The sequence below is a fragment of the Ahaetulla prasina genome, chromosome 3, assembly GCF_028640845.1.
Source record: "Ahaetulla prasina isolate Xishuangbanna chromosome 3, ASM2864084v1, whole genome shotgun sequence".
Classification (NCBI taxonomy): domain Eukaryota; kingdom Metazoa; phylum Chordata; class Lepidosauria; order Squamata; family Colubridae; genus Ahaetulla; species Ahaetulla prasina.
The window spans coordinates 31006886-31034789 of record NC_080541.1 but is presented as its reverse complement, the minus strand read 5'-3'; the positions used below and the strand labels follow the sequence as shown (position 1 = coordinate 31034789).

Below are 27904 nucleotides of genomic sequence, written 5' to 3'. Positions count from 1 at the left end.
TTGGGGACTGCTATTCTAAGTTTTCCATGCTAGAAGACAATGCAATAGATTTTCTTAAGACACATTGCAATTTCTGGACTGTTTTGAAGGCATTCAGCATATTAGAAATGTGCTTCTTTTAAAAAATGCAACCAGTATTTTACATTTTCAGAATATTTATCACACTGTACCTCTCATATTACATTATTATTTTAAAACTCTTCACAAAAATACTACATTAGACAATATTGTAATGCATTGGAATCATTCCAATAGTCGAAACGGCAGTTTATTTCACTTATCAGTACAAAGAAGGAAAAGGGGGAAGAGTAATCAAACCACGTAGATTTTTCAATGAAGAATTCCTAGATAAAATTATGGGGCTGTAAAAATGCCCTACAAATACATTTTCGGCTTGTATAAAGTGAGTTCCAGTTCAAATAGGAGATTTTTAGACACTATACTTTCTACATACGAAATTCTTGCTATCATTCAGCACATTGCATAATTTATCTTCTGATTAAAGCATCTGGGAAAGTTTGTATCCCAAAAGAACAGTAATAAGGATTTGGTTGCCCAAACATTTAAGTACATTTTGTCTGACAATTTCAGGGAATGGTAGGTGTTATTTTGATCTAAGATCTATTTCTCATTTTAAGGTCTTTTTTAAAAAATACAAAAACAAACATGGGTAAAATATTTACAAATTCTCCTAGCTGCAGCAAATTGATCTCCAGTGCTTGAGGACTCTTGCATTGGCTGTTATTAAAACAATATAAAACCTGTCCTCTTGTAATTTTGACGTAGTACAGGTAGGCCTCAACTTACAACAGTTCTAAGTGACAATGCCACTGAAAAAGGTGGCATCTGACCATGTTTCACACTTATGATCGTTGCAACATCCTATGGTCACATGATCAAAATTCAGACGCATGTCAACTGACTCGTTTTTATGACGGTTGCAGTGTCTTGGGGTCACATTTTGTGGGCTTTCTGACAGTCAAAGTCAATGGGGAAGCCAGATTCACTTAACAACCATGTTACTAAACAACTGCGGTGATTCACATAACAACTGTGGCAAGAAAGGTGGGGCAAAATTCAACAAATGTCTTACTTAGCAACATAAATTATGGGCTCAATTGTGGTCGTAAGTCAAGGACTACCTGTAATGGCTGGGACCCTAAATGATGCAACTTGCCAGTAAGGATCCTGGCTAAGTGATATTTTAAAACCAGCAAGAATGAATACTCTTTGTATCAGTGTCAGTCACAAATCTTCTTCGCTTATCTTCTCAAATACACAATCGTCCTCATTTGATCTACTACTGTGTAGCCATTTTCGTGACTTAAAACCAGAATGAAATATCTGTAGAGAATAAAAAATATGATCCATTAACCAAAATAAAAACTTTGGGAGGGGGAAAAAAGTGCTACCAAATTTAGGATTAAGAAAAAGAATTTCATGTTGAGCTTAAGTTTAAACTAACAAAAAAATTTTTTCAGGGGTCTGATCCAGCAAATGTATGGTTATCACTGTAGCAAATGAATTTAAGCATGGCAAACAATATCAAATTATACTAAAAAGATAATAATATCCATATAACAATACAGTGTATTTGTTGTTGTGTTTCAAGTATCCCCTTTTGGCATTTAAGAGCTAAAGAAGAAAGAATTCTAGATGAGGAACAAAAACTTGTGATGCTATCAGAAGTTTAAAGTAGTTGTTTGATTTGAATCAGCAAACTCCCTAATAAATTCAGCCCCTACATTTCATTAGTAATGAAGTCCCACAGGCCATTTGCAATAGTCCTGCAAGGCAAATATTTTAAGTTTGGGGATTGTACTGGTGTCCACAGAATCTTTGTGGCTGCCCAGTGGATTATGATCTGCAATAGGCTACTTTTGAGTACTCCCATTCCCTCACTAAACATACATACCGTACTTCAATTAAATATTCCCTCTTTGTTTCATTTACACTACTGACTCTTGAAAACATAGTTGTACCACTGCTAATTGCCATGGGAAAGAGCTCTCTTGCTATTCTCAACCAGCGATCGTTATCAAGATTGAGAAATTGTGACTTGTTCTCCATGGTTTGCCCATGGTTCATAGTCTGCCCAACTGGAATCTTAATGTTTGCCTGGCTAAGCACTGTTAAACCTGGAATATTCATATTTGCTTTAAGTCATTGTCATCAGAAAAGAAAGGAATACGGCAGTGGTGAAATGTAAAATTTGTTACTACTGGTTCTGTGGGTGTGGCTTGGTGGGGGGATAATGTGACTGAGTGGGCATGGCCAACTTTTTTTTTAAAACTTTTAAAAGCATTTTTTCTACAACCTCTTCAACTGATCCCAGCTGAGCCGCACGATCATCAGAGCCTTTTTTTTTTTTACTTTTAAAAGCATTTTTTCGGCCGAAGAAAAAATGCTTTTGAAAGTAAAAAAAACAACCTCTGATGATCACGCAGCTCAGCTGGGCATGGAGGCAGGGCAGGGATTTTTGCTACCGGTTCTCTGAACCACCTGCTGCCATTGCTACCGGATCAGGCAATCCAGTCCAAACTGGGAGCATTTCACGCCTGGAATACGGCTAGTTTATATTCACTCTGGTTTGTGACTTAGCATAATGTATGAACTCAGCAACTGTAGTGTATTAAGCTAACTATGATCAAAATTAGCCATGGGTTGATGCAATTTATAGCATTAGATGATGAGGTTCACTAATAGCTCCAAGCTTCCAAGCATAATTGACATCTTAGATCCCCCCTACTCAACCCAGTCTTTTGCACCCAAATTATGTAATTTAATTTACACACCTGACTTGGACGGATGCTTACTTTCTTAGCTGTATCTGATTCTGGATGCTCAATCTGCTAAATAGATAGGTTAAATGAGAAAGAAAGAAAAAACGTTACACAAAAAGGAAACGCAGGTAGCCAGAATATTACATCAAGTTTATTTCCGTGAGCGGAGGTCTTACTTTGGCCGGACCCCACCTTGAGTACTATGCTTTATTCTCTGCATCATTAAAGTTTTAGAGAAATTAAAAAGGGGACTGAGCAGGGGAATGAAAATGACCAAAGGACTTTGTTTTAGTGTCTGATCAGAACCGAAGGAGCTGAGTGTTTTTGATGAAAAAAATAAAAACAGATGAACTTAGAATAACTTTATTGTCACTTTAAATGTGCACTAATCGGCATACATTAAAATGAAATTTTGTTGCATTTCAATCCTCTACCAATGACAGATATTTAAAAAGGTGCTATATAGAAGATCAAGGTCTATTTTACATCCTTCTAAAATACTGTTTTTCAGTATTAGGAACTTTAAGATGAGTGGACGCTGGCTAGGAATTGAAGTCCACACATCTTAAAGATGCTGAGGTTGTAATACACAACTCTAAGGTAGCAATTTTTAGCTGAGGGCCATATGGCTACCTGGGAGCTTAGGATATTTCAAGGGGGCCATAGGCATAAACCATGTAACTGGGGCCATGGCTTGTGCCAAGGGGACCAGAGAAAAGCAATGTATTATACTGTGAATACTATCAGAATAGAATATACATGTATTCTATTTTCAGGCCAAATTGGTAAGTGCTAATCTTTTTCACTGGTAATAGGATCGAGAACAGGAGGGGAGAGGGGTGCAGGAGAGAAATGAAGTTGGAACAGGACCATGTGGAAAAAAACATTCAGAAGCACCGTTCCAGGGAACAGCTATAATAAAACCAGTTACAGGAAAACTGGTTTTAACTGAATGGTAGTATTTTTTTCCAAAACAGTTCAATAGTGCATGGATTAACCAGAGAGGTACCATATATACTACCTTTAACTAAATGAGATTGAAGAAGTAACCGTAAAGGTTGCTTTTATATTGATAACAACCATATAAGAACTTCTATATAAGAACTTATAAGAAGTTATAAAGAAGTTCATGTAAGAACTTCTTACGGCAACAGCATTCATGTAGCAATTAAGGAAAAGTGTATGTAATCCTTTTCTAAAATTTTGCTTTCATTTTGTTACCACCAGATAGAAGATAGTGGTTGCTAGCGGTCAGAGAGAAGACTAAAATTACTTTGAGTTAAAAAATTCTTACACAAGCCAATATGACATTCTTTATACCATGAGATTTTTTTTGGGGGCTTCACAATCATATCAGGACCACATTTAAAAGGGTTGAGCAGAACGAATAAACGGATAGTACCAGGCCAAATAAATTAATAAAACGCGATTAATATGACTTTCCATGTTTTCCCCTTCTAACACAGCAGCTGTTTTCTCCTTGTAGTCAGTCAACACTGGACTAAGAGAAGAAATTCGGAGGGGGGGGGGTGTTGGATGTCAGCCAGAAAACCAGCCAGGTGCAACACAGAAGATTCAATCAATGAACCTAGGCGCTGAAGAAAGGAGTGACTGGCGCACAGCACCTGATATGACAATATGGACCATGGGACTTGTAAACAAAGAGTGACTGCTCTCAGGGCATGGGTAGATATATTTTGGAGACCTGGCAGCTTAGGAGGCTAGAGACAGGAGAAATACCCAGATTGAATGGTGAAGACTTAGGTGTTTGCAGACATAAAGATCCAAGAGAGGAGTATGGGAAGCAAGTTAAAAAACGAATAACAATTGAAATATTAAATTGGGCAAGAGATGATGGATAGAAAGGAAATATTTTCTTTTTCTTCTTCTTTTCTAATATAATGATGGCCTAATGAAAAACTAGAATAGAGATAGAAATAAGAAAACACACTTTTACATAAAGTAGATGGAAGACTGGAGGTTGAAAGATAGTATTATTATGTACAGTATGTCCAAATAATATGATGGCTGGCATTAGAATGGCGTATTGAAATATTGAACAACCAATAATGAAGGACTATGTATTAATATAAACATGTATTAACACTAGGATAAGTAATGATGACCTGACTAGAATTTGGAATAGAAGCAGAAATAAGAAATAAGGGGAATATTAACATATACTGTGTTTCCCCGAAAATAAGACATCCCCTGATAATAAGCCCAATCAGGCTTTTGAGCGCATGTGCTAAAATAAGCCTCCTCCCACCCGAAAATAAGCCCTCCCTGGAAATCAGGTAAGACGGCAAGAGGAGCCCCATCTTGCTCCACACACCCCAAAATATTAAAACCTCCCCAATAATAAGGCCAAGTGCTTATTTTGGGGTTCAAAAAAATATAAGAGAGGGTCTTATTTTCGGAGAAACATGGTATAATTTTTATATGATAAAACATGAGTAATAATCTGATGGAAAGATTAGTGGTCAAAGGATGGTATTACTATGTATGCTTAAATAATATTACTATTGGCATTAAAATGGAACATTGACATACTGAATAATTATTATAAAACAAATATGTATATTATTAATTGGATTATACAAGTTCGATTAATGTAACAAATATTACTAATGCTATTATTGTTATTTGTAACAAAATGAATTATACCCAGAAGCCACACTGTTCATGTACTGATATTGAGGTAGATTTAAAAATAAAAATTCTATAAAACTGGGGGCGGGGAGACTGACTGCTCTCCCACCCTACTTCCTCCCCATATCCAGGATTTAGTGCACTGCTGAGTTACTTTTCCCCTACTTCCTCATTTCAGCAAAAGAGAGCTTAGTATTCAAATGGATTTGGGAAAACTGAAGAGGACAAAGGGAAAAACTTGATGATTTTGCAATCCCCTAATTCTGGTGGGAGGTGAGGAGAAACTAGGTGATGGGATCCTGTTAATGGGAACAGAGCCAACCAGAAGCCATAGCACTGCAGAGAAAATGCCAGTTTTGCTTTGCTATCAAATAACCTTTCCCGAGCTGGGAAAATACCATCTCAACACTTGAAATAATCCAGTGCTGTATAATCACACAAGTTCAGAGCAAATTTGGAACATTTTCAAAATCCACATGTGGGGATTCCCCTTTTTACTGAAACTTACATCTTAGAAACATAGAATATTGTGGCAAGAAAGCCACAAGAAAATCATGGATATACACACAGTAGGTTATCACTCTGCATTACAATGATACTGCTAACAACATACATGTTCAGTGAAATAAGTTTATCAACTTTGCTCACCATCTCTTGATCATTCTTGGTTGTTGTCATCAGCTGCTCCGATATTATCTTTTTTAAGCAACTGCTCAGAAGGAATGCCTACAAAGATGGAATTAAGTTTTCATGAAAAGTATTTCTTATTGAATTCCTTTTTATAGTTTATATTAGTCTCAGCCTATGATTTACCTGAAAGTGGTAATGAATTGAAAACACATCTCCCCAAATGATAAACATTATTTTAAAAAGTGCAAAACCAGCTTTCTAACTTGTGAGCCAAGAGATACTAATTACAGGTAACACCAATCTTCCCTCCTATCTATTTAGTACAAAAAAGCCCAAATCCAAAAACACAGAGAGAGATCAGGGTAGATTTTCCAGGAAATTAAATACAGAAGGAAGAAAAGAAATAAAAGTCTATTTAGATGATATTCTTAGTCACTGGGCAAGCAACTCTTCCCAAATAAACACACTGCACATTCATCTGTTTTCCAAATAGTTCTCTTTTCAATGAATGGATGTCTTACTCCTCCAGTTCATCAGTAATATGATCATTTCAATCCACAGGTAATTATTTGGAGGAAAAATGCTTATTAATCAAAACATTCTTTAAAAAAAATCCCAATTGATGTTTACATATTGTGGATTAGTCGCTAAATGTGACACTGTATGTTATTTTTTTTCTCCAATTCATTAAACTACCATATGAACTGAACACTACCAAACCTATCCTGAAATGAACTCTGTCTCCTATAACCAGTTAGAAAAAGGAGGAAGAGATATAACTCGGAGAAAACATATTTTTATGTGTAAAATATTTAGTTAATTAGGAAAGATGATTTGCTGAAACCTTATTTAGATCATTATTAAGAGGAATGTGTACCTGGGCTGAAAAAGATTAGTAACCCTGATATTTATGGAACCACATAATAATCTTTTATATGAACCCAAACAAACCTGCTTTGTATTGAAGACAATCCATCTCCACTTATCCGATTCATTGTACTCAATTCTGAGTTCCAAGAATTGATCAAGTCCGTGGCCTAAAACTGATCCCTGAATAGTCAAAATGGAAAAGAATTTCAAGAACAAAAAAAGCCATAGAACAGTATATCCTCCCTCCAGACTGTGTACTTCTTTTTATAGGGAAAAGTCACTTCTGCCAAGGCAGAGAAAATGAACAAGGATCCGGCTTGGATAGGCTGTGTAGAACAGAGATATACAATAAAAGGTCAGATAGAAAATGGAAAACATAATAATAAAAGAAAACGGCTCCTGACCATCTACAATTAGTATTTGCAGACTGTTAAAACCTGGGCATTGTGATCCTGAAAAATGCACTTTCTTGAATTTAACAGGGATATTTTGGAAGGAACAGACTGGAAGGATTATGTTTCCATTTCAGAGTCCAGATTTACCTTCCATCACCACGCAGCTCCAAGTTTGAATAAAATATCAAATACAGAAAACGTTTTCCTGGCTAAGAGGCTTCTGATACTACGAGATTCTATCAAGAACTCCATCATGCACACATTTTAAAGAATGACGATAAACTGCAATTTTTTAAAAAAGTTTGTCCTTTTTCAGACCCTTTTATAAATATATAGACACACGTGTATAGCCAACAGTTAAAAACCATTATTAACGGATGGGATCCAGAGTTGCTTACTGTCTTCTTCTTGGGCTGGTAAAGATAAGGGCAAGATAAGGGCCGGATTCTACCAGCTGCCAACAATAGATAGACTGTTAATGCTTGCCTAGGAGTCATTTTCTTAGTGCAATAAAAAAAGGCAGGGGCCAATCACTCTAGTTCAGGGTTCTCCAACCTTGGCAACTTTAAGACTTGTGGACTTCAACTCCCAGAATTCCTCAGCCAGCAAAGCAAAGCTGGCTGAGGAATTCTGGGAGTTGAAGTTCACAAGTCTTAAAGTTGCCAACGTTGGAGACCCCTGCTCTAGTTTGTCCTTAGAGAATTCCTTCTGCAGAGACCTGGAGGGACTGATTTTCTGCTGCCCTGGAGGTGGAATTTTGAGGAAGGAAAGGAGATTTGTTGGCAGCATTCATGAGCCAGATGGAGACCTGGTTTATGGACTGGAGATTTCACCAGATCTGCTCTAGCTTTTTTTGAATATATAGGTAGTCCTCAACTTACAACCATGATTGGGATCAGAATTTCAATTGTTAAACAAGACGATAATGAAGTGAGTTTATACCTGGTTTTGTGATCTTTCTTTTGCCATGGTCGTTAAATAAATTACTGCAGTTGTTAAGTGAATTATGCATTTGTTAAGCAAATCCAGCTTTCCCCATTGACTTTGCTGGTTGAAAGGCAGTGGGGAAGGTTGCAAATAAAGGTCAAATGACCTTGGGATACCACAATTTTTGTAAAAATATATGTTGGCTGCCAAAAGCCCAATTTTTGATCACGTGACCATAGGGATGCTGTGATGTTTATAAGTGTGACCAGTTGTAAGTCACTTTTTTCTGTGCCATTGTAACTTTGAATGGTCATTAAACAAATGATTGTAAGTTGAGGATACCTGCACAGCCCAGGGATGCTACATGTGTGCCATTGAGATGTTTATTTGGTTCAAACAATACCAGCTCCTGTTACTCCATATGAGTATCAGAAATCGTAACAGATGTTTGCAGCTTATAGTCTGGAGCGAAGTCCTTATAGCCTAAATAACTACTCAGAAGAAGAAGGGGGAAAAAACACTTTGGAGAAACATCTAAATCTCCCATTTCCATCCTATTCTTGTAATCTAGAAGCAGGAATAACTACTAAAATGCTTGTATATTTTTTCCTTTTCAAGCGCCTATGCCATGGGGATTCAAAACATATTGGTACCAATGGATATGTTGGTGTTTTGAGAGCATGTCACAAAATGACTGCTTCTTGAAAACAAGCTGATGAAGTGGTTTCCTGCCAGATCCTCTAACTAACCTCTAGTACCTCAGCTTACCTCCATCTTTTCAGGGCCACTGTGTGTGTTTCCAAAGCAAGCACTGAATTACATCCCTTCTGACTTTTGTTCCCAAGTATGTCTAGGCAGTTTATGCAGGGCTCCTCCACATTCTTCAAAATAAAGATGCTTGAGCATAGTCATTTGCCAGTTTTCCATTTATTTATTTATTTATTGGGGTGGGGGTGGGGGAGAATAATAAAATATTTTTTTAAAAAATCAGAGGGAGCCTAGCCAGTACCAACCAGTAGCTTAAAGCTTACATTAGTCTCATAGGAGTCAGGTTGGAGGCCTGGGTTCTAAACGGCATTTCCTAATAGTCTTTCCTAACTTGGTAGTCTGAATGTATTTGAAATACAACGCCAAATTTCCAGGCTTTCTGAGTGTTACAATTTCAACACACATGGAGAATATCAGTTTGTTCTAAGACATGGTCAATAAAGATTGTCCTAATCAGGGGTGGGCTTCAAAAATTTTAGCAAGGGGTTTATTGCCCAGTTGCTGAGTGGGCGTGGCCAAGGTGGGTGTGGCCTAGTCAGCCTCCTGCACCTTGGTGGGGGTGGGGGGCGTTTTTGCCCTCCCCGGGCTCCAGAGGCTTTCCTCGAGAGGGCAAAAATGGCCTACTCAGGCTCTGGAGGCCATCCGGAAATGGGCCTGTTTCCAGCCTTCCCAAACTTCCGGTAGGCCTGTTTTTCGCCCTCCCCGAGCCTCTGCGTGCATCCACCCTGCACTTACCTGCACCCAAAATGGACCATGTGGGGACTCCTGGGAGGCAAGGGGAGGGGTGGGAGGGGCCAGCCAGGAGTGGGATTTGGGGTGTTCTCTGAACTGCACAGAATCTTAGCTAGAGGTTCTCCCAAATCCCTGCGAATCCCCAGCAGCCCACCCCTGGTCCTAATATATGGCCAATGATGGAATACAATGATTGCACAAATAGCTTCTTACCAGATGTTCAGCAAATAGAAACACACAATTTATGTATGGGCTATGTGTTATTATTCACAATCCTATTTATATAAAGCAAGAATATTAATGCACATAAGAGGAAGTCTGGAGGAGGTACAGCAGCAGCAGCAACAATCAACCCCCTCAGAAAATAACCCTTAAACAAGCACTTGACATATACAAAGTTATACAAAAGATACCTACTAGAAATGTGACTTGCCAGCACCTTATCCTGTTGATTTTGAAATTGACCTCTTTGATCTGATTGCCAGGCAACTTTATGCAGCAGCTAATTTCATTATTTCCCACATGAATAGTAGCAGTACAACCAACTTCAGGGTAGTCACAGGAACAAGGAGCAAGTTGTATATATCCATAATGCTGGATTTCTCGAACCAGCTCTAAAAACTGTGCAAGAGAAACTGCAGTAGGTTACACATAACATCTGCAAAGTATGCAACACTACCAACTTCACAAGGGTCTAAAGGTAAAGGTAAAGGTTCCCCTCGCACATATGTGCCCAACTCTAGGGGCTGGTGCTCATCTCTGTTTCAAAGCCAAAGAGCCAGCGCTGTCCGAAGACATCTCTGTGGTCATGTGGCTGACATGACTAAATGCCAAAGGCGCACGGAATGCTGTTACCTCCCACCAAAGGTGGTCCCTATTTTTCTACTTGCATTTTTTACGTGCTTTTGAACTGCTAGGTTGGTAGAAGCTGGGACAAGTAATGGGAGCTCACCCCATTACGGAGCACTAGGGATTTGAACTGCTGAACTGCCGACCTTTCGATCGACAAGCTCAGCGTCTTAGCCACTGAGCCACCGCATCCCCTTACAAGGGTCTAGATGGCTCCAAAGCCCTTTGTTATCACACAATATGACTAAGTCCCAGCTAACTGAAGAGTATGGGACTCAATGCAATGATTCAATGAAAATACAAATGCTAAATGTTATATGGGAATATTTAATTGATGAGAAAAATGTGCATTGCAGGAGCAGCCCACCAATATATACTTAATTCTCTTGGTTGGAAATTTGCATCAGACATTCCTTTTCTACATCTTCAGATGTTAAGGACTCTTCTTAACAGTTTCATACTATAGTTTACAGTAAACTATTGTTATCATGGGGAATAGTTCCAATTGTCCAAAACTCACCCACATATTTTATAAAGGTCTGAAAAAATAAATGTTCTGACCTAGGCTTCCTGAGAAAGCATAAATCACAATCTTAGTCCCAAAAACCTCTTTTATTGAGATGGCTGTGAATTATGGTCATTCACAGCCAGTAATGATTCACAAACAGTCTGAAGATTCCAACAGATGTCTGCTCAAGTTGACACAGTCTTTTAGAATAATGTTGATAAACATCCACCTTTATCTTCCTTGAAAGCTGCCAGAGACCTAATTGTCAATTAGTTTTACAAAGCCAAAAGAAGCACAGAGTCAAAACATTGCTTCCTGCAAAGGCTCATGTCTGTTTGCTCCTCTTTTATGTCTTATGAGAGGGGCCAATCATCTCCAAGCCCTACTCCCGAATTGCCCTTTTTTTTTCTTATTTGTTCTTGTCTTCTGGCAGCTCTGTACATGCACATACTGGGGAAAGGTTCACACTGTTCTTCTGCCTCACTGCTGTCAGACTCCGGAGGCTGCACATAACTACCAGATGGCCCTGGCCCCCTTCCTGCCTCCAATGCAGAGCCCTCGTCCAAGCCTTCCCCAGACTCCAGGACCTTCCCCAACCTCCTTACTGTCCAAATCTGCTGCCAGCTCTGCTGGCTGCTGATGGGCCACAACAATAAGTCTTATTTTCTTAGAATATATGATTTGCAATTTATAACCATGCTGGGTATATTTACGTTCCAGTTCTTCCAAAAGCGTACTCCAGTTTAGCTTGAGCTAGTACCTAAATTCTGCTTCTCTTCCGTACTTGTAGCATTTGCTTTTTTGTGTATATACTAGGAAATGGATCGGAAGAATACCACTATTCATAAATAAGGAACTGAAGCTGATCAGAAGGCTGGATTCACCTGTACCCAAGAAAGTTTGGTACAAGGCTACATAAGGGTAAACTCCAATCTTTGCACAAGAGCCATCCTCCCTCTAGCAACCTTGTTGTTCTCTGCCTCTTCCTGCACAAAAAACTTTGCATCTCTTCCAAAAACAAGGGCATGACAATGACACACAAAACCAATCCAGCTGCCACAGAGGCAATGACCAAAAGGCAATGCTTCCAATAGATTTATTGGAATTATTCCCATTTTTAATATAATAATTTATCATTTTAACTATTAGCCTAGGCATTTTATAAAAATTAACAGACATCAAAAAGGAATGGTTTGAATATATTCTGCACTCTAATTTATTTCTTGTAAGTTGCAATTTCCCCTTTCTTTTGATTAGAAAAAAAAATGGAAAGATGCTAATAAATTTCAGTGTATATGTTTGCTTATTTGAGTGGGGGAATGAATTATAAATAAATTATGAACATCAAGACACTGATGTAAAGACAGATGAAAGTCTAGCTATCCTTTCAATATAATTAAATGCAGTTCTGGCCCAGACCCCTGCATGAATATATAAATTCCAGTTGCAAGAAGAAAACAAAACTCGGCTTCCAAACATGAATCCAATTATACAAAATATACTCTATTCCAACCCCAAAGGACGTGTACGTTTTCTTAAATAGCCTCCTTTTCAGTTTTCAGATCATCTGCAATTTGAGGAAGCTTCACAGACAAGCATTTGCATGCTGAGTATCTTTTACAAGTCTTCAATTTAGTTACTTCTGAAAGAGAGGGGAAGAATCTAGTGGGACTTCAATAAGAGAAGAACGAGTCACTAAACCACTGGAACTATGGGGGGATTCAGGATATGTGGGTAGGGATATTAAGGGGAAATCCCCCTGCCCTAAGAGAAGGGTGCTTGATAATGTTACAGCTAACTTGACAAATAAAATGGAAACATTCTTCCTAGTAAACTTCATTGTGATATTAGATGCATTTAACTTGGCTAAATCTTGCAAAAAAAAAATTTTAAACTGAGAATTGTTAAATAATTTGGATAGAATGGCAATTTTATTGTAACATTCTAGAAATACATAGCTTCTATGAACCAAATCTCTATGCAACCACTTTCATAAAAACACAGATGGCTATATATTACGACGAGTATCCTAACTGCTGTTGTATGACAGTATTTCACTCTATTGAACAAATGTCTCAGTTGGGAGATCAAGAATGAGGTGACCTAGAAATGTAGTAAACACAGCCATAAATATCATCAGCATCATGCTCAAACCTGCCATTGATGATTTGGTGCAAATAGCCACAGCTTTCAGTGGCTGCTTCCTCTCCATACAGCTTGCATGGGCTATGATATGAGAATAAGTTAATCCAGTGAGGCAAGGTTCATGAGCCTTGGGGAATGAGACAAAGTACCCTTTTTGAGTGGCAATGGTGGCCCTAGGGCTGAGGTCAAGGCCTGGAGAGGGTACAATCTGCCACGATTCAGGGCAGCTATGGGGCAGATTCAGAATTTTTGCTTTTGTCGGTGTGTGTGCATGCGTGTGTGTGAGAGAGAGAGACATGCCAGCAGAGTCAAGTTAGGCATTTTCTGAATTTTAGACATGGTGATTTTGACCGCCAGTTTGTAAATGGCTAAATTTGATGTTTAAAAATCTGAAAAACTCACACGGACAGGAGGTTGATATTCTTCTTATATAAAACTGAAGAAAAAACCAGCCTTTAAACAAGGGTCCATTCTATGGTATCTTCACGTGATAACATACATTCTGGAAAAAGACTATCATAATTTAAAAATCACGTTACCTTCAGTTTATTTGGTGCTTTTTGCAGCATTAGAAGCATCTGCCTCTGTTCCTCAGTAGGTTTGACCCAATTCATCTCTAGCTCTTGTACAACCTTTGTTGGAAAAACAAAACAAAACAAAACATATAAGCAAGACTCAAATACCTATGTTTACCTTCTGTAGACTAGTAGCAGGATAGAGCTGACAAACTGTGTTAATTCACAAAGTTAAATAAATCATAAGTCAATTCATTTCAAAATTTGCCTGGCAATGTTTAAAAAGACCACACTTCTTTTTAAGCATACCTGCATATAAAGTAAGTTCACTGAAGTTCTACAGTCCATCAACACTTTATCTAGAGAAGGATCCATATACCTGCCCAAAATTGTACAAGGAAAGGGAAACCATTAACCCAATGACATACATGCAAAAAGAAATATAACCAAAATATTGTAGGTTAAAAAAAAACCATAAACTGAATTAAAGCAATTAGTTTACACTTTTTATTGCATGTTATTATCATGCTTGATACTACATGTATGATACTTTCCTTAAAATCATTTTGTATTCTTGGCTTTATGTATGTGCCAAAAGCCCCACAGATATACATGACACATGGGGAAGAACAAGCTTATTTTGTTCTTGTTTTTATTCATCAGACTGATGAATCTATTGTATATTCAGTAGATAAACATATTCTATATTCAATTATGACACTATATTTACAGAATTAGTGAAAAAAACTCATTAGGTGCTGGAGAAAACAATGTAACTGGCCGCATATCCTTAAATGTTATTTAATTCCTATGAAAAAGACTTTACTAGATTTTTCAACCATGGACTTCAATGGACAATCCAAACAAAGGGTGGAAATTACTGTATTTTTCGCACTATAAGACACTCCAGACTATAAGATGCACCTAGCTTTTGAGGAGGACAACAAGAAAAAAAAATCTGCCTTTGCCTCCCAGCAATTTGCCTCCTTACAGCAAACAGCAAACAGCAAACAGTCTGATCAGTTTCAGCACAACCTGATTTAGCACAAGCAGCTGATTGGCGGTTGGATCAGCCTCCTGGAATACCAATGATCAGCTATTCCAGGCTGCAGGGATCGCCACTGCCTATCGTCCCCTCCACATGCCCATTTTCAGCCTCCACACATCCTGTTTACCACCCCATGTGCCCCATTTTCGGCTTCTGCACATCCCGTTTTCGGCCCATTCCAGGCGGCGGGGATGGCTACCACCAACTATTGCTGCCAAACAGGATGCATGGAAAATGGGACGTGCAGAGGCCAAAAAGGGGCGCACAGAAGTGGTGATCAGGAGCGGCAATCTCCACAGCCTGGAACAGCTGATAATCAGTATTCTGGGAGGCCAATCCAACTGCCAATCAGCTGTTCATGCTAAATGAGGCTGTGCTAAAGCTGACCAGGCTGTTTGCTGTTGGCTGCAAGGAGGCAAATTGCTGGGGGGCAGAGGCCGAAGGGTGGGGGCCAGCGGGCGGGTGGGTGGGCTTTGGCAACATTCGCTGTATAAGATGCACAGACATTTCCACCCACTTTTTTTGGGGGGGGGGGAAGTGCATCTTATAGTCCGAAAAATACAGTAGATGCTAATGGACAATTTGAATTTGATTTCTACTTCAGACATGCTGTCCAATAATATTTTCGATACATTGACTGATGTGACAACTCTTTGAACTTTTGGGAATTCCAAATTTACCGCTTCCAATACATTTGAAAAGTGCCAAATTAAAAAAATAGATTACTCTCCCACAAGCTGTAACATACATGGAACTGATATTATGACTTTTCCCCTCCAGCACATTGGTATTTTTAAAATATTTCTTGCTCATTTCACTTCTGCTTCCCGCTCACCATTTTCTGATCCCAATCTTAAAAGCCGATTCTTTTGCACTCCGGAGACTCACATAAGGAAGTTCAAATTCTGCTAGTTTTTTCAACACTGGAGGGGGATGGGTAAGAAGAAAGGGGAAAGAAGACATATTGATTTTTTAAAATTTTATTAAAAAGAGATATGGTACATTTTTATCTAAATGTAGTGCTAATTAAACACACAATTGGTGGTGCTAAGTACACTGTGTATGTGCCACAAGCTGCTGACTTTTGTGACTTTTATAAATTATGCAAACCTGATGATCACAGGAAGAAGAAACAAGGAGCAATTTAAATACGGTTTTCACTTACTCATATATTCATTTATTTTGTGTTTATTCACTTCTCCTGTCTAGCTTCAAAGATTTTAGCACACTTTCCCCATTTACTTTCAAATGTGTCTTCATAGCCATAAGTGTTAGCAATAGGTGTTGTATTGGAATTAGGGAGCCTGAATTTTTTTCATACCTCCTATGTTTGTCTGTTCTACCAGGGTGATGGGATCAGAGAAAATGAATGTATCTGGGTTGTCTTTTGCACTATATGTAGGTTAAAAGATGCTAGATTAATTTTCTGCAGGTTGATCTCACTTAAGCATAATCAATTTGCCACTCTCTGGAAAATGGATGTTTTGCTATGTTTTGTAGAATTAGGTATGTACTTACATAGGTAGAGGTAAAGGTTCCCCTCGCACATATGTGCTAGTTGTTCCTGACTCTAGGGGGCGGTGCTCATCTCCATTTCAAAGCCGAAGAGCTGTCCAAAGACGTCTCCTTGGTCATGTGGCCAGCATGAATAAACGCCAAAGGCGCACGGAACACTGTTACCTTCCCACCAAAGGTGGTCCCTATTTTTTTACTTGCATTTTTCACGTGCTTTCGAACTGCTAGGTTGGCAGAAGCTGGGACAAGTAATGGGAATCACCCCATTACGTGGCACTAGGGAGTCGAACCGCTGAACTGCCGACCTTTCGATCGACAAGCTCAGTATCTTAGCCACTGAGCCACTGCGTCCCTTTGTACTTACATAGTTCAGTCTAAATATGCCACTTTAAAAAATTGTAAATTGTGGTCCCATGACAACAAGACATTGTAAATTACCCTAAATGCAAGCTGGTTACCAAACGCTTCAAATGCAATGACATGATCATGGGGGTGGGGTGGGGGATGCTGGAACATTGAATCTATATTGTAATTACCTTTTGGGGGGTCTGTGTAACTTTGAAAGATTACTAACCGACCAGTTGTTAAGTAAGGACTGCCTGTATATAGATGAAATGCAACATGAAAATAATGTGTGGTACACAAAAGATTTCTTACCAGATATTTGTCCATTGTTGTGATCTTGAATAAGAAATAAGCCGAAGTATTGTATTAGCTCCCTAGAAAGTTCAATCTTGTATGATATCACCTGGAGAAAAACAAAAGATGCATTTTCCCCTTAAACTGTTGAGTTAAAGTTATCAAATTAACTACTTTAAGTTCCATAGCTATTTCGTTTAAACAATTAGTGAGCTCTTATTAAGGAGCTCTTGCCTGCCGCTCTGCTGACTGAGTGTAGGTGTCTTTACAAATTCTCTCCTACAGGAAATACGAATGCAAAACTTTTTTTTCCTCCCAAGTCTTTTTCAGATAGAAAAGTGAGATAAAATATTTTAAGTAAATGAAATATTTTCTTTAAAAAAAACACCTTCCCAAGGGGTCTCTGATGAAACCCCCAAGTATTGTTATGACAAATAAGCATTTTATTGCCTAGTCCCGTGATGGCGAACCTATGGCATGCATGCCCGAAGTGGCATATGAAGCCATGTCACCTGACACACGTGGCATCGCCCATTCCTCCTCTGGATTTCTGGCGCATATGTGCGCGTGACAAACAGCTGGCATTTTTCCATGCAGCAGTGCTGGAAACTGGAAGAGTTTGTCTTCCGTTTTCCTGCGTGAGCATGCCTGCCAGCCAGTTGATTGTTGCGCATGCGCACTAGAAACCCAGAAGACTAGCTGGAAGCTGGAAGTTCATTTTCGGGGGCACACAAGCGCCCTTGGCAGCTCCTCTTTCGGGTTGTGGCCTAGACGAGCGAGCGCATGCTCCCTTTTGGGCACTCGGCACCGAATAGGTTCACCATCCCTGGCCTAGCCTATCTCTTTAGGTAGTCACAACACACCCTGGCCTGAGAAAAATAAGTTGAATCCTAAACCAGCCTAGATTGGCTTGTGTTTTAGCACTCAATCACTATTTTGTACAGTAAGAAGGGTGTCTGCAGGGCATAGTCCATGGGTGAGTTCTACTTACCTTTACTACTGGTTCGCAACGGGAGTGCACATGCGCACTTCTGTGCATGTGCAGAAGCTTCTGCACATGTGCAGTGTCCATTATGATGTCCAGGCAGGTGGGCGGAGCCTCCTGCTGCTTTTACTACCGGTTCACAAGAACCGGAAAGAACTGGGAGTAACTCACCACTGGCATGGTCTATAAAGACAAGATGGCGGCCACAACAGTGCAACTGAAGCTCCTCCTGTTTTTGTATTATTTTTTAAACCATACCCTGCAGATACCTCTGAACAGCAATTCCATAGTATGCTGCGCAAGTGCGCAAACCATCAGTGGCTGGGTTTTAAAATTTATGGCTTATTCAATAAACCAATAAACCACAATTAAGCAACCCTCACTTTGTGTGATGTGTGAGCCCATTTGCTGTTTTATGAGGCATCTGTAGCAATATACTTCAAAACATGGGAAGGCTGCTAATTATGCTTGGACACACTTCATATGAGATGCTGCCAGATCAATGTGTATATATTACTTACCTCTAGCACTCTTTCAGCAGTATCTGATGTCTGAATATCAATCCTGAGATACCTTCCACCAGGAAGATAAACATCCAAAAAAGCTTGTTGGGTTTGGATTTTAAATGTTTCCTGCAAGACATGAAAGCTTAAGGTTGAAGGCATTGATGGGTGGTCTCATTAGTATGCTGAAAACATGGCTTTATTTCAAGAAAAAGTATTTTAGTGCTAAACTAGGGGGAAGGTAAAGGAATCATTAAGCTTATATCACCTTTTCCAAGAAACCAATCATTTTTCTGAAATTATAGTGTTCTTGGAAAAACTAGATATTTTACAGAGGGGAGCAAAAGATATAATAAACCTGTTCATCAATTTATTGCTCATAAAGTTCCAAGATAATCTATAAAATACCTTATGAAAAAATATACCAGGATATCAGAACATTTCCACTATATTCATTTGATAATTATTACATTATCATATATTATCGATGTCAAATTAATTAATTGGACTAAATAATCTTCAAAGGATTGTTGTACATAAATGGCAATTGTGCTTTCATAAAATTTATTATTGTTCCCATAAATCAGCTTTCCTATTGAAAAAATAATATGCAGAAATCTATGCTATTATTTTAGTGGACCTGGAAAGAGAGTATTTTCTGCTATGCATCTGCCCTGTGAAATGTCAACCCCTCCCCCAAAATTGACTCCAACCGTCCCAATATTTAGAAAGACCCTGAAGATAAGATTCTGTTGCAGAAACTGGGTATGCAGCCATTGCAGGAAGCTTTTACAATGGCTGCACTGAGCTGATGTAGATGAAATTCTGTTGCCAATCACAATTTTCTGTTTTGAAATTGATTATGGACAGTTCTTATGTTTGCATATTGATTTTTTTAAAAACTGGTTTTATTGGTTTGTTTTTAACCTGTGGTAAGCTGCCCAGAGTGAGATGGGTAGCCATGGGCAGCCATGCAAATCAAATACGGTATATAACAAAGAAGCATTGGACCACCAAGTTAGCTGCTACAAGAAGATTGCATATGCTGACAAGAAACGGCGTGACAATGACAAACTAGCCACAGCGATGCATTGGGAGATCTGCAGAGAATACCATTCGACTGAAATGTGTTTGAATATTAATAGCTCGGGTTGGTATTTAGCAGGGGTGAAATGCTCCCGGTTCAGATTGGATCGCCTGATCCAGTAGCGATGACGGCAGGTGGTTTGGAGAACCGGTAGCAAAAATCCCTGCCCCCCCATGCCCAGATGCCCCATGCATGATCATCAGTGATTTTTTTTTAACTTTTAAAAGCATTTTTTCTTCGGCTGAAAAAATGCTTTTAAAAGTAAAAAAAAAAGCCTCTGATGATCGCATGGCTCAGCTGGGATTGTCAGAGGCTTTTAAAAGCATTTTTTCTACAACCACTTCGGCCGAAGAGGTTGTAGAAAAATGCTTAAAAAAAAAAAAAGCCTCTGATGATCACGTGGCTCAGCTGGGATTGTCAGAGGCTTTTAAAAGCATTTTTTCTACAACCACTTCGGCCGAAGAGGTTGTAGAAAAAATGCTTTTAAAAGTAAAAAAAAAACCACAAGTTGACCACGCCCACCAACTCACATTAACCCCCACCCCAAGCCATGCCCACAGAACCGGTAGTAACAAATTTTACATTTCACCACTGGTATTTAGGCTGTTGGTTTGAGCTCTGAGCTTGGCAATGTGGTTGCAAATGTTTCATCATCATTCGAGGAAACAAGTGCATTTTGACAAATCAAAATGCACTGACGATGTCTCCTCAAATGGTGACAAAATGTTTGCAACCATATTGCCAAGCTCAGAGCTCAAACCAACAGCCTAAATACCATTTGATTGCAAGCAAGAACTGGTGGGGGTGGGTGGGCGGGGAAAACCACAAAATAGACAAAGTAACAGAAAACAAAGAAGCTAACGTGCTCTAGGATTTTAGAGTTCAAACAAACAAGCACCTGCAAACATTTCAGACTAACAACTGTTGATAAGAAAGACCACAAAAGTCTGCATAGTGGATATAGAAGTACCTGGTAAAAGCAGAATAGGAGAAAAGGAACTGTGGAGAAAAATCACAAAATACAACTGCAAACAGTGGCAAAAGAAAGCAAAAATAGTACCAATAGCATTAGGCCTCTTGGGTGCAATAAAACTAAATAAAACATCTGGAGCATCATTTGAATGCCACTGAATGCCAAAAGCACCATCAGTTAATTGTAAAAGGGAGCTTTACTTGGAACAGCTTAAATTCTGCAATGATAACTTTTAACACCATCCAACAAGAATACCGCCCTATCCCAGGTCCTTGGTAAGGACTTGATAGGTAGACAAAAATGCCAAATCCTGTCTAAATATCTGACTGACTGTGTGACTAATCATAATCATAGCAACAATTTATAGCACGTCCACATCAGTCTCAATTAGCCAAGAGACATATTGTAAAGAATATACTAGTTGTTGGGCACACAATTTTACCAATACACAAGGAGAAAATAAATTACAAGTCTAGGCCAAAGCTTTTGGGAGATAATGTGCCAAATACATTTGATAATTAAAAACAATACTTGGGATATTCATCAACTGCTTAATTAAAAGTTAGCATTGTTGAACGCTACATGATTTGCAGACCATTTCCCAGGGCAAATTATACAGTTTAATTTCATTTGTTTAGACTGCGATAGAATAAGAATATTTGTTTTCCATATTCATTATATCCCAGCGATTTGGTTGTGCTGTCAGTTAATTACAGCCTCAGGTATGCTTATTTTATAGAGCAACAGCATGATGCGGTGCTCTGTGGCAAAAGAGAAAGAGAGGCTTCCATTAAATTATTGGAAGACTCTTTATATTATTTACAAATGTACCAAGAGTTTAAAGGGAAACAGTTTAAAATGAGGTGAAAGTGGCAAGACGATATCCCTAGAAAAGATGGCCAGGCCTTATTAATCAGAGATTATGCCCACGTGACAGGCAATAGATGCACAGATTATAAATGTACAGGCAATCCTTTTATGCTTCTCAACTCAGGTGGAATGAGCACACAATGCAGAAGACAGGAAAGAGAAAACACTGCAAATGTCGTGCCCCTGTCGGAGTCTGAATCCGAAGGGGAAGAGGAACGGCTGACAGCGAGTGAGAGAGTGGATCCATTGGCTGTGGAAAAAACTGGGGAAGAGCAAAGTCAGGCTGGGCAGAGCAGGGGAGAGGTAGAACAAAGGAAAGGGGATTCAGATGAAGATCAAGGCCCACCCCCTCCTCATCCTAGGTAGTGCAGGGAGGAAACTACTGATGTCCCATAAAGAGGTTGACAAACTTCTTTCAACTTCTCAGCTCTGGAGAGTTCAGAAACAAAAATGCTACAACAATGCCTTCAAGTATGTAAGTGATAAGTGTCACCACTCTTGTAACATAAAGCGGATGTTGACATTTTTACGTCAACACACCTCTCACCTCTTGTCCTGCCACCAATCCAAAATATTTACTTAATGCCTGATCTCAAGAAGCTTATCATATTTTAATGTACCTTTCAAAATGTTTCCTAAGAAACCTGCAATGACCAAAAGGATATCAGGACTTTTACAGCAAAAACCTTCCTCCGGTCAACTGAATGCAAGGAAAAAAACCATGGTACACTCTAATAAAGAACATTATTAAACTGAAAATCTCACGTGTTGGTGTTTATTTTTAAAATCCCCGTGTTTGAGCTGCTTTAAAAGTAGCAATTTATCACTGAATTTATAACTCTTATTTTTAGTCTGGAACAAGATTAAAATGGTTAATTTCAAGAATAATTTCCAAAAGACAAGGTGGTTTGAACTCAATAACTGGCATGGACATAGAAGAAAGTAATTAAGAACAGCTCACAGCTGAACATACGGGTGGTCCTTCAGTTACGACTGGTCACTTAGCAACTGTTTGAAGATATGATGGACTCCAAAAAGATACTTATGACTCAGGTTAGAAGTTTTCATTTCCCACCCCCCTGTCAAGTGATCACATCTTGAGCAGTCAGTAACTGTCCCACAATTATGTCCATTTGCAGTGTCCTGCAGTCACATGGCCACAACTTATTAATATTTTGCTAGAAACCAGAATTTACTTTTGGTTTAATGTCCACAACAAAAATTGTAGCAAAATCAAATTGGTCAGATTATAACCCACTTAACAATTTATTACTATTTATTAGTATTGATTACTGTAATTCCAGTCTCAATAACAGTTATAAATTAAGGACTACATGTACTAATGCACACAAAAAGCTGGCTGATTGTTGCTATGGGTGGAGACCAAAGGTTGGGCAAAAAGAACAGAGGAATAGAAAATGGCTGCGTGATATCCTGAACGTCAATACTCTATATTTAAATATTTTATTATAATCCTCAGTAACAGCAAACCAGCTTTTAGTCTATAAGGACAGAAGCACAGGTACCTGTCCTTCTCTTAACATGTTAGTTTGAAACAAAAAAACCTTACCTGCTGTAATTTCCTAAAGAAACTAATAAAGACCTCACTGTTTGTAACACTTGGATCAACGGAAACTGCAACAGAAAAAATTGCAATACAATAGAAAATATATCTTAAAATATTCCACAGATGGTCAAGAGAGACACCCAGAAAAAAAATGCACAATTTATTAAACAAATTGAATCAGAAAAAATTACCCCTCATCCTAAAATCTTGATGATCATGGAGAAAAATCTATGTGGTTGCTACCAGTTGAAAAGGACTTGATGGCACATAATAATGAAATAATTGAAGTTCTGATAGAGGCATATAACTCAAAGGAAGTTTAAGATTTTCATAAATGAAATGTTTAGATTAATGCTTAATCTCAAGAAATCAGATTCAGTTTAGAATACTTGTATGTGAGTTCTCTGCTTTTTTTTCTATACTGCAGATTAAATTTCTACTCCAGATATCACTGGATTTCCCATTCTATCACAACATTTTCTGAGAGTCCCAAAACCTCATGAAATACTGTTTAAAAAACCCAGTGAGCTCCACTAGGAAGGATATGGTGCAGAATTCCTGGCCCTTAAGAACTGCACTAAATGCAGCCCATTATATCTGTTGATAAATTTCCTTTAAAAGTCCCAGTCACCTAAAACATCTTTTTCTGCACAATTCCTTTCAACCCTTTCTAGGTCTATGAAATCATAGCATGCACAAATTCAATATTTGCTTGAAGGCTCATTAAAAAAGCAGTTGCCAAAGTAGCATTCAGTATACCGTTCTGTAGATATTGTTCTAACTGCGTTCTCCTTTCATCAGCCATTGACTTTGTCATTGCAAGGAAAAATTTTGGAGGAAATGAAGGGATTCCTTTTCCAAAGACTCGTCTTAGCTGAAAAGATAAATAATCTTTAAATGGTACTAATCTGTTACCAAATATCAAATATTACTTGAAGATATTCATTAATAAATTTCCAAAAATTACTTCCTTTAAGAATGTTGGCATCCGTAAGAGATCTGAACTGGCCTGCTCTTATGTTACCAACAGAAGAGAATATATGCAACTCAGTGTTGAATTGTGCAGTCCTTGCTACTCTCTGAACTAGGTTGCTTGCTTGCAGACATTTCAATACCCAACTAGGTAACAATATCAGTGCTACTGAGTGTGGGATTTGATCCCTGGTTATATACAATAGCTTGCTCTGATAGTGTTGGTGTGGGCATGGCTTTCTTCTTGTTAATTCCTTGATTAGGGTATTCTTTACTGATAGATTGTTTGTCTCGCATTAATCCCTGCCTTAAATTCTCTGGATGTTGATTGTTGGACAGAATGCATTCTGGTAGCAAATAAATTAGTAGTACATAAAAGAAAAAGCACTAATGTTATTTGTGACTCTACACATAGGCTATGTAACCTAAAAATGTACTGTATACAGATATTTTGGGAAACATAGATTGAGCAGAATAAAAACAACTGAGTGCAAGATTTAAGAAAAGTCTCAGTTTATAAAAAGAATAACGGATCAGGATGTGATACAGCAATTAAAATTTACCAAAAGGTAAAACAAAAGGCTAAAACTATTTTCTATTAGAAAAATAATAATTTTGGAGCAAACCCATATAGCTATGGTCCTTATATGCATGTTGCATTGTAAGTAGTGTTCCCATATTTGAGAGATTGACACAAAGAAGAGGGAATCAACCTATTTTACAAAATACCAGAAGACAAAAAACAATGAATGGAAACTACAGTAATCAAGGAGAGAAGCAAGCTAGAATTAGGAGAAATTTCCTAACAGTGAGAGCAATTAACCAGTGGAACAATTTGCCTCCAAAAGTTGTGGGTGTTCTATCCCACTGGAAGTTTCAAGAAGAGACTGGACAGCCATTGTCTGGTATGGTTTAGAGTTCCCTGCTTGAGCAAGGTGTTTTATGAGGTGATTATGAGACCTCCAAGGTTCCTTCCAACTCTGTTATTCTCTATTATTCTCTATAAAGCACTATATGCACTCACAGAATAATATTTTTAGCTTTGTACATGAAATTTTTAGCTTTGTACAATTGTGCAAGGGAAAGAGAGAGAGAAGAATAATAATTCTTCTCTCTCTCTTTCCCTTGCACAATTGTTCAAATTTAAGAGATTCTCTTTGGTGGGGAAGTTCAAGGAAATCAAGAAATTGACCATTACTATACAACAGAAGTCTGGCTCCCCTTTACATGTAGTTTATTGCATGAAAAGAAAGTGGATCTTTCATTGCATTCTCACAACTGAAATTTTGACTTTTTTGATCTCTTTCATAGATACACAATTTGGTAGAAGGAAGGACAAAGAAACCTTTCTTTCACTAGCTTATATTCTTATTTCCATAGTTTCACTAGAATAATTAAAGCTTCAATGACACTGGTATTATTTTCACTAAAGACCTGTTTTCTGAACATGGTTTTGATATGTATGGTCTTCACTTCTTTCATGGGAAGCCCCAGGTCTGAAAATACGCGGAGAGATTATTATCCAAAGGCAAAGGGGGGTGTCTCTACTGATGTGTGTATGTCTCTGCACACACACAAAGTTTCATGAAGCAATAAACTATTAATGTGTAAACATCTCTTTCATGTACAAAGCTAGAAAGATGTCAAACATGCTGCAAAATTTAAGTCTGAACTGTGTCGATGACCCTATGAAACAAACCAATTATCGATGTTATACAAGCACCATTCCTCTGTGAAGAACATTTTGTGGCTCTTTGACAATGAAACACCTTCCCCCTAAAGAATGGTTGGATGAGAAAAAAATAAATAAAAGGAATGAATTCTTCATCTTACCTGTTCATTCCAGCGGTGCAACTGACTGTAACGTAACTTGCAGAAAAGGAAGCCCTCCAAATATACAGAATACAGCTGAAAATACACAGTCTCCAAATAAATCATTTCAGGATTGTTAAAAAGAACTCACCACTTCCTATCAGTTGTGTTCAACCTTGCATTCCTACTGGCCAAGGAAGAGGAACGTCACTCCTGTGAGTCTTAAATTGGCCCTGGCCTGCCCCAAGTCATAGTGGCAACCACAGCCACCTTAGGTGAATACAAAAGGTTGCATCATTTGTGGCCATCTTGACTTCTCTCTCTCTCTCTCTCTCTCACACACACACACACACACTCACACACCATGAATACCCAGATTTGATATAGCTTGACTATCTCTTTATTTACAAGAACAGTTTCTTCCCGAATGCCATCACTTTGCTAAAGAAATAATTCTCTCAACTCCCTGTCAAACTATTACTAAATCTGCAGTACTATTAATCTTCTCATCGTTCCCATCACCCATCTCCTTCCACTTATGACTGTAACTGTTGCTTGTATCGTACGATTTATATTGATATTGTTTCCTGATTGCTTATTTGTTCCCTATGACTATCATTAAGTGTTGTACCTTATGATTCTTGATGAACGTATCTTTTCTTTTATTTACACTGAGAGCATATGCACCAAGACAAATTCCTTGTGTGTCCAATCACACTTGGCCAATAAACTATTCTATTCTATTCTATTCTATTCTATTCTATTCTATTCTATTCTATTCTATTCTATTGAGGAGGATGGCCCTTGAGACTAGGTCAAACTTTCTCAACTTGAATGACTTTAAGACAGGTAGACTTCAATTCCCAGAATTCCCCACCCAGTATTTTAAGTTGCCAAGCTTGGGAAACAAGTGGACTAGTAGTTCCATTCTAGAAAAGATACCCATTCCTTCAGTCTGGAATATTTTAAAGGCATAAACGTTGAAACTATCCTACCAAAGCACATTAAAAGGAAGCTTGCAAATTTTCACAGATCACCTGAAGGGAGCGTTACAAGCAACAGCACATGAACACTTGTCTTTTTCTCTTTTTTGTTCCCACACTTCCGTGGCGATTTTTAGTACCTATTGGAGCGCTGGTTCCCATTTCTGTCATAAACTTGTTTATAGGTGTTATTTCCTCAAGCAGCTTTGAGCGCTGGCCAAGCCGGTGAAGTTTCAAATCAAATCAAATCAAATCAAATCAAATCTCTCCTTCCTTCCCCTTCTTCGCCTCTCCCCCTTTTTTTTCTGACCCCCCCCCTTTTTTTTCTTCCTCTCAAGCCCCTCAACAGGCGCTTCTCCTCTCAGGCGCAGAAACGCACATGCAGGCCAGCTGGCCATTGACCGAGAACCTCGCTCTCCCACTCCGGGAAGTCTTTACCCCACGGCATCCACGTTCCTACGCCGCCCAGCCCAAGGCTTCGCACGGGGAGTAGCTGCGTCCCCAACCCCCAACCCAACCTCCCGCCCCCGCCCGCCGCCCCACAGAACCATCTTTGCTCTCCTTTCTTCCTTTCCTTTCGGGGCTGCAGGAATGGGTGGGGCGCGCTCCCTCTCCGGATCGCCGCCCCAGATTTAACCCCACCCAGGCCGCCAGCCGCTGCCCAACTGTTGATCCTCCGACCCCCTCCGACCCCCTTTAAACGGGGGTGGGGTCGTCGGCCATCAAATCCACCTGCTCGGATGCCAACACCCCATTTTCTTCTTCTTCGCTCCGTGCTTCCCCACCCCGCCGCACTACGCTTCCCCTCCCCGCCTTTTTCCCCCCGACAAAGGTCTCGCCGGCATGAGGCGATCGGGGACCGAAGGACCCCGTTCCGCCGCGGAGGAGCTCGCCAGCGCTCCCGAGAAGCAAAGCCCTGCCTCTCGCTGGAGCACCTGGCAAGGTCTGGCTCGGGCGCCGCCGGGTTAGTTCGCCCTTCCCGCCTCCCCTCGTGTCGGGATCCACCCCTCCTTCCCTCCCCCTTCAAGGGAAGCTACTCCACCACGTAGCGGCCGCCAAACTTCTCCAGCAGCTCTTCGGAGAGAGGGATGCTGAAGTGCATCTTCATGGCGCTTGCCGGCCGCCCTGGAGGGGAGCCGATGGAGCCGTCTGGCGGGGCCGAGGAAGTGGAGCAGG

General features: G+C 39.2%; 1 protein-coding gene across 11 annotated transcripts; it reads right to left on the bottom strand.

Annotated features, from left to right (window-relative positions):
* Window positions 1-153: 153 nt before the first annotated feature.
* SNX31 (sorting nexin 31) lies at window positions 154-27904 on the bottom strand. Of its 11 annotated transcripts, none has more exons than XM_058178232.1 (14): window positions 27771-27904; window positions 25767-25841; window positions 23721-23835; window positions 22965-23029; window positions 18483-18593; window positions 16995-17085; window positions 15658-15745; window positions 14084-14153; window positions 13799-13891; window positions 10175-10378; window positions 7017-7115; window positions 6084-6161; window positions 2796-2852; window positions 154-1344 (listed from the first exon to the last, which is right to left on the bottom strand). In XM_058178232.1, the coding sequence occupies exons 1-14, from the start codon at window positions 27834-27836 to the stop codon at window positions 1246-1248; spliced, it is 1311 nt and encodes a 436-aa protein (XP_058034215.1). In that variant the 5' UTR covers window positions 27837-27904; the 3' UTR covers window positions 154-1245. The 11 variants fall into 11 exon arrangements, with proteins under 11 accessions (XP_058034215.1, XP_058034217.1, XP_058034216.1 ...); XM_058178234.1 differs by having other exon boundaries at window positions 2817-2852; XM_058178233.1 differs by having other exon boundaries at window positions 2796-2849.

Excerpts from the sequence above, each read along its gene's own strand:
- SNX31 (XM_058178232.1), bottom strand. The coding sequence starts at position 27,836 with ATGAAGATGCACTTCAGCATCCCTCTCTCCGAAGAGCTGCTGGAGAAG. Across the intron at positions 23,836-25,766 it reads TGCACCGCTGGAATGAACAG|CTAAGACGAGTCTTTGGAAA; the intron begins GTAAGATGAAGA and ends TTATCTTTTCAG. Across the intron at positions 10,379-13,798 it reads AAGCACCAAATAAACTGAAG|TTTTTAGAGCTGGTTCGAGA; the intron begins GTAACGTGATTT and ends TCTCTTGCACAG.